At 40.1% G+C, this 6,000-nt stretch overlaps 1 protein-coding gene across 4 annotated transcripts in view; it reads right to left on the bottom strand.

The window, feature by feature from the left end:
* daam2 (dishevelled associated activator of morphogenesis 2) overlaps window positions 1–6,000 on the bottom strand; it is a 74,914-nt gene that overhangs the window by 39,088 nt on the left and 29,826 nt on the right. For all 4 annotated transcript variants that reach the window (XM_010781769.1, XM_010781767.1, XM_010781768.1 and 1 more), the window contains exon 4: window positions 866–940. In XM_010781769.1, coding sequence (XP_010780071.1) covers window positions 866–940 — 75 coding nt within the window. The remainder of the gene's footprint in view (window positions 1–865; window positions 941–6,000) is intronic.

Consider the following 6,000-nt stretch of genomic DNA (forward strand, 5'->3'; position numbering starts at 1 on the left):
TGCATGATGTTCAGTAAACGACCAGTCAAAATCGAAGGATCCAATGTGTTTTTAAACGGAGCAGAAATAGAACTAGTCCCCCACTTCAAGTATCTTGGAGTCATACTGGACTCGAACTTGACTTTTAAGAAACATATTAACGCTTGACACATTTTTCATGTTTTAAGTGTTCATCACTGTGCATTGTCCCTGCCAAATAAAAGATTAAATTAAATGAATGACATAAAAAAATGTCATATGTGGAAGCCGTGGCGCTGTAAAAAGCACGACCAATTATCTGAGCCGGCCTGGCTAAAATAACTGGATGGCCTACCTGCCTGTCAGTCTTCAATCTCCTGCACAAACTTATCTCGTGCCCTCATTGGTCATGTGCGCGTCCGTGTGTGTTGGAGGAGGGGCTCTGTAAGGAAGTCTGAAGGAAGGGGCAGATTTTTTCCGGTTGCGTACTTTCAAATTCTAGCGCACTCGAGCTGGTTTCTCCATTCTTACCTACCCTACCTTTAAGGGGAACATAACATGTCTCCTTTCAGACTTGAGGACATTTTTTTTTAATTTGGTGTATAATTTCCTCATTAAAAAAAAGGTAAGCATAAGATAATGCCTAATTTGCATACTTATATATACACATTCAGAAAAAGTTGTAATTAAAACAATTGCCTTAATGTAAGTAATCAACTGGGTTAGTTTCATGATGATTTGTTTTAGGTAATGCTACTAGTAGAATTTTACAAATCTTTAAAAAGGTAATTTTCTCGAATAGTGATAAAAAAAAGATACAAATAAGATTGTCTCTGCTTAAAGGTTGGAAGCAATATGTAATATGTTGTATTCAACTGGAGATTTTAGTAAAAGTGAACAGACTTACAGCAGCCATGGAGTTGATGCGGTCGATGTAGTAGTCAGGCCAGCTGGTCGCAAGCTTGTTGGGATCCTCTTGCTCCTGTGCATGGACACAAAGAAAGATTAAGTCAATTTAAAATAGCATAGCTCTGATTGTTTAATGGTTATTGCAGGTAAATCATAGACTATAAAACACACTGCGACTTGAACATACACACAGATGCAAACATTAAGGAGATGTAATAATCGAAAAATGTGTTCCCGTCTCAGAAAATGTACATGAACGCACCCTTAAGTAAAAACTCTTAAACCACTGTAAACGCTCTGAACATTGAAATATTACACATCCTCTTTCAAGTTACCACATAACAACTTAACGCTCATAAACACACCAAAGTTGGAGAACCACTTCCCAATTTAGGAACTTTGACTATACGAGGAGCACGTAAATGCACCATGGGCCTAGAGAAGGTCCACGCTCTCCGAGTGTCATTATAGTTTATCAACTATTTCTCTAACTGTGGGAAACAGCCAACAATGAGCGCCATTTCAGAGGTCTACCCAGGAACACGGTGCTCAATGATTAGGATGATGTCCCTGATATTTCCTTGAGCACCTGGGGTCAAAACTCCATCAACCGTCTGCTTTCATGTAGCACTGCCATCATGTCAAAAGGCTCCACAGTTTCGACTCCTCCATGACAACATATGTAAAACTGAATTTACTGATTTCCATGAAATTTGCCATGAAGATTGTTTCTACTCAGAAAATTAATCCTAAGGGTTATGCTGAGCCTTTGTCATCTCCACTAGAAGTACTATCAGTACAAGTTCTAAGTCTTGTGCAAATCATCAGTACTATGTCCATTTCTGAAAGACCTAAGGCATTGTACTGAACAGACCAGGGCTGCTAGTGAGGGGCTTTCTTGGTTCAAAACTACTCCCTGTACTCTGTACTCTGTACATTATTATTGCCTCCGCCAAGGGGGTTGTATTTTGGCTCCGCTTGTTGGGTTGTTTGTTTGTCTACGTTATTATGAAAAACTTTTGGCCCAATATACATAGAGGAATGGTGTAGCATTGTCCAAGGAACACCATTACATTTTGGAGCAGAATCTGAATCACGGGGTGGATACACACACTATTTTTCACTTATGGAAACGGCCTTGACGGAGGTTTGCTCTCTCCGAGTGCCCTTCTAGTTTCATACTATTTCACTCTTCTAGTTTCCTTTTTCCCCTTTCTACCTTAGCTGCACACTTCAACATCCATGCAGACTAAATGGATGAGGCAGTCCATCCCACAATAACTGGGTCACAAAATCTCAAAGTATTCACTTGTCTTAGCTTTTATTACAACATAATAAGAGAGAAAGAAGAACTGCCTTGAGGAACGAAGTGCACTCCACAACAGTTTTCAAATCGCTCTGTCTGAGGTCAATTTGTCCTGGCCAGTCGGAGGTAGCGTGATGCCATGAGCAACCAAGGCACAGGGGAATACAGAGACCATGTTCCTCGTTCACATCTGGTCTTGTTTAGCTCGGGCTTAGAGCACTGGTGTAGCATTGTTGTTGTTCTTGTTACTGTGTGCACGTAAACAAGAGCTGGAAAACATACATGATATGCAACATTAATGCAAAATTTGATAGTTTTGTTAGATAATAGAGAAATACTTGCCAAAATGTATAAGACAACATAAATAGAAATGTTACTTGATCCACAAATTAAGAGGGCATTTAAAAAATAAATGTGGCGTAAAAGCAGTGCAATTACCAACTTTTTGGTTCCAAAGACCCTGTAAGCAATTCATTTATTGAGATCCCCAACATACAAAAGGGTTATAATACCTACCCTAGCCTGTAGAAGCAGTTACAGTTAAATCAATTGAAATAACCCTACAAAAGACCATAATGCTTAGCATACAGATTGTTGAGACTTCGTTGCAGCCAACTAAGCTCTCTGATAGCTGAATCTCATCAAGTGCAACAACTTCATTAACTACAAGGACGTTCATGCTGCAGCAAGACCTCATCAAATCTCACTGGGCTCCTTCTCGGTAGGAAATCAATATTTCCTGCCACCAAATCCCTTCATTTCTGAAATGTAGCTTTAATACTTGCATGGCGGTACAACACAGCTTTAAGCTAATTACATTTTCTGTTAATTAAGCCGGAAAAACTCCATTCTGGGACAGGCCTCAATCGATTGTCCCCGGAACATAAAACCCTCTTTTTATGACCACTAACCCAATGAACTTCCAGTCTGGACATAAAAATGAGCTACAGAAACAGTCCTATACACTCAAGCAGCTCCACCAGAGACTTTTTTGGGTTGGAGTATAAAGTTGGTCGATGTGGATTCCAGCCCTGGTTAAGACCGCTGTTTCTAATCTACGGTACTCTGTGCCAGCATTTGAGCACGAGCTAAAGAGCTGGGCAAAAACAATAGAAGTCACTGTATTACTCAGCTTGTGTTTTCAAGCTGGCCGTCGTTTCCACTATACTTGCTGACACGCTTGGGACGGGATGCCAGACAGATCCTGACGCTGAGATTAACAACTTAACTGCCTCTCTCTGGCCCTTCAGCCCAATTACAGCGGCCGACACGCCCTCAAAAACATCAGGTCGAGTCCAATGCAACATTTACTCTGGCAGTTTCGCGAGCCAGAGTAAAGTACTGTAATTTTGTCTTGTTTTTGGATAAATGAAAAATGATTGTGAGCTCTGTTATGGGGGTCCTGGCCTTATCAGTTCATACACCATATATTCATATTCATATTTGCCCTTTTAATGGCATTTCTTAAACAGTGAAGTGATCTTGGGTGCTTATTTTTGAATCACAGTTGATGAGTGGTATTAACATTTCTGGATAAGAAGCCAGACTCCAAATAAGTGGAGCCTTTTACAAATTGAAAGTGCAAACAGCAGGCTTTGTATATGAATAGAGAGAGTATATTCACATGTGTATCACAGCATTCATCATTTATTATGCATGCATACTGAGTATACTACTGAGATACCAGTCGCGTACTTCGCTGCGACAGTTTAAGGTCAGCCCCGTCATTCCATTACAGCAATTACACACTTACACTACACTGTAAATTCCTCACGTCTGGTGACATTAAATATGATTTACAATCCAGGTTGCAGCAAGCAAACGAGGACAGGAATCCCCAACAGTGTATCAGGTATATTTCTGTAAGGTGTTCCTCTTGTTACAACCATCTGTTGAGGGATATATTGTTTCTCCAAAAGAGCCAAATACTTGACTAAAGCCAGGGTTCAAGAATATTTCTCTGTGTGTTTGGCAGGCTATTGAGTTTGCAGAGGCACCTGTTGAAAGAGATTAAATTACTATTTCAGCTCCCCCGCTGTCATGCAACAAGCCGCCTTACAGATCTCAAACCTCCTCAAAAGGTTTGAATGACAGTAACGATTGAGTTCACAGATTGTAATGAACCTATGCACATATACATTTCAAGTCAAGGTTTCAGAAACAACAGGACGTAGAAAGTCAAAATACTCAAATGGCCAGTTAAATCCTCAGATGTGTCATGCAAGGTTTCTACTGTTTGCTTGACTCCTAATATATAAAAATGTACAGTTCAACAGGAAATCAAAACTACACATTTCTCTTTCTTGCATGTAGTGCTACTTATCAATCTAGATTGTTTGGGTTTGGGTTACTAAGGGTTTGATTTATCATCCATTATTAATACAGGAAAAAAATCCTTTCTACTGTATCATCGCGCAAAAGTTGGTTTATACACATGAACAAGCTGCTCTCATGATCCAGTTAATGTCTCCTCTACATTTTAGCAAAGTCTTATGTCCAATAGCAGACATACACTTCCTACTTCCGAGGTGAAATGGTTGGCGATGTAGTTTGATAAAAAGAAAATAGTCCCTACATGAATCAGCTCAAAACAAAGGTCTGTTGAGTATTTTGGGTGACCTGTTCACGATTTCTTAAACGAGACATTGCTGTGGAGTTTTAAATGTACTTTTTGGATCTTTGAGAACCACAAGCGAAGCACCATCTAGTTCCATTGGAGGGAAGGCAGACATCCCTACGGCCAGTATTTTTAACACTGGGCAACTTACACCTAAATTATTTAGATAATAAAATAGGACAACAGGCACTGTAAGAGGAAAAATACATCTTGTTTGGATTTAAAAGATGAGCAAGACAACAGAGATATTTTTTCAGTCTGTGGGCTTTGGCAGCCAGCTTGGCCAAGTTACTTCTTTAAGCGTAGTCCAACTATTCTCTGCCAGAATCTATACATCGCCTCTCAGTGACATGCAAACATGTTTCCTTGAGTTCTTCAGTTTCTCTGGCAATTGAAGTGCTCCTTAGGCGCCTCAAACTTTGTTCCCATGTGCTCAGAGGGGCCCTGGGGGACCCTGACTGCAATGTGGGCGCTCTAATAAGCTGTACGAAACCATGAGAGCATCGGTAAGATGCACAGAACTGAATTAAATAAAGAAGGGACAGAAAAGTACTGCATTAAAAATGGGGAAAAAAGCCATTTACCAAATGTTAAATATTGTAGATCAGTTTTGGACCAAAGCAAAGACTCTTCTAGGCCATTTTCAGAAGCAAACAACAGATATAAATGAATAAATACTCTTGCAAAAAGACTCGGAATTATACTATGTAAAACTTTAATGATCTCCATGGCAACGTCCAATGAGCACAAGCTCGACTAAGAGTTTAATGTGTCTATTTCACTGCACCAACATAATATTCCTTTTGCATACACCAAATTATTTACATTGAAATACCTGTATAGTTCATTACTGAGAGTCAAGGGTGTAACTTTGGTTTGAGAAGTGGGGGGGACACAAAACAGGGGGTCCTCCGCAATGAAACATTGTTCTCGATTTAATTCCATTTCCTGCCTATCTACAAATATATTAGGGACTATGGTGTTAACTAATCCAAGAAAAATGTGTAGTGTAATGAGTGCGCAAACTTATCTAGTATCCTCTCCATGTGAGCCTGTTTTATGTGTGATGACCTCACATCCTCTGGGGGGGGGGCTTCTAATCTCCGAGCTAGCACCAGATCACACACACACACACACACACACACACACACACACACACACACACACACACACACACACACACACACACACACACACGACGAGACGACAG

Source organism: Notothenia coriiceps, unplaced genomic scaffold (genome assembly GCF_000735185.1).
Source record: "Notothenia coriiceps isolate Sejong01 unplaced genomic scaffold, NC01 NC01_scaffold00023584, whole genome shotgun sequence".
Lineage (NCBI taxonomy): Eukaryota > Metazoa > Chordata > Actinopteri > Perciformes > Nototheniidae > Notothenia > Notothenia coriiceps.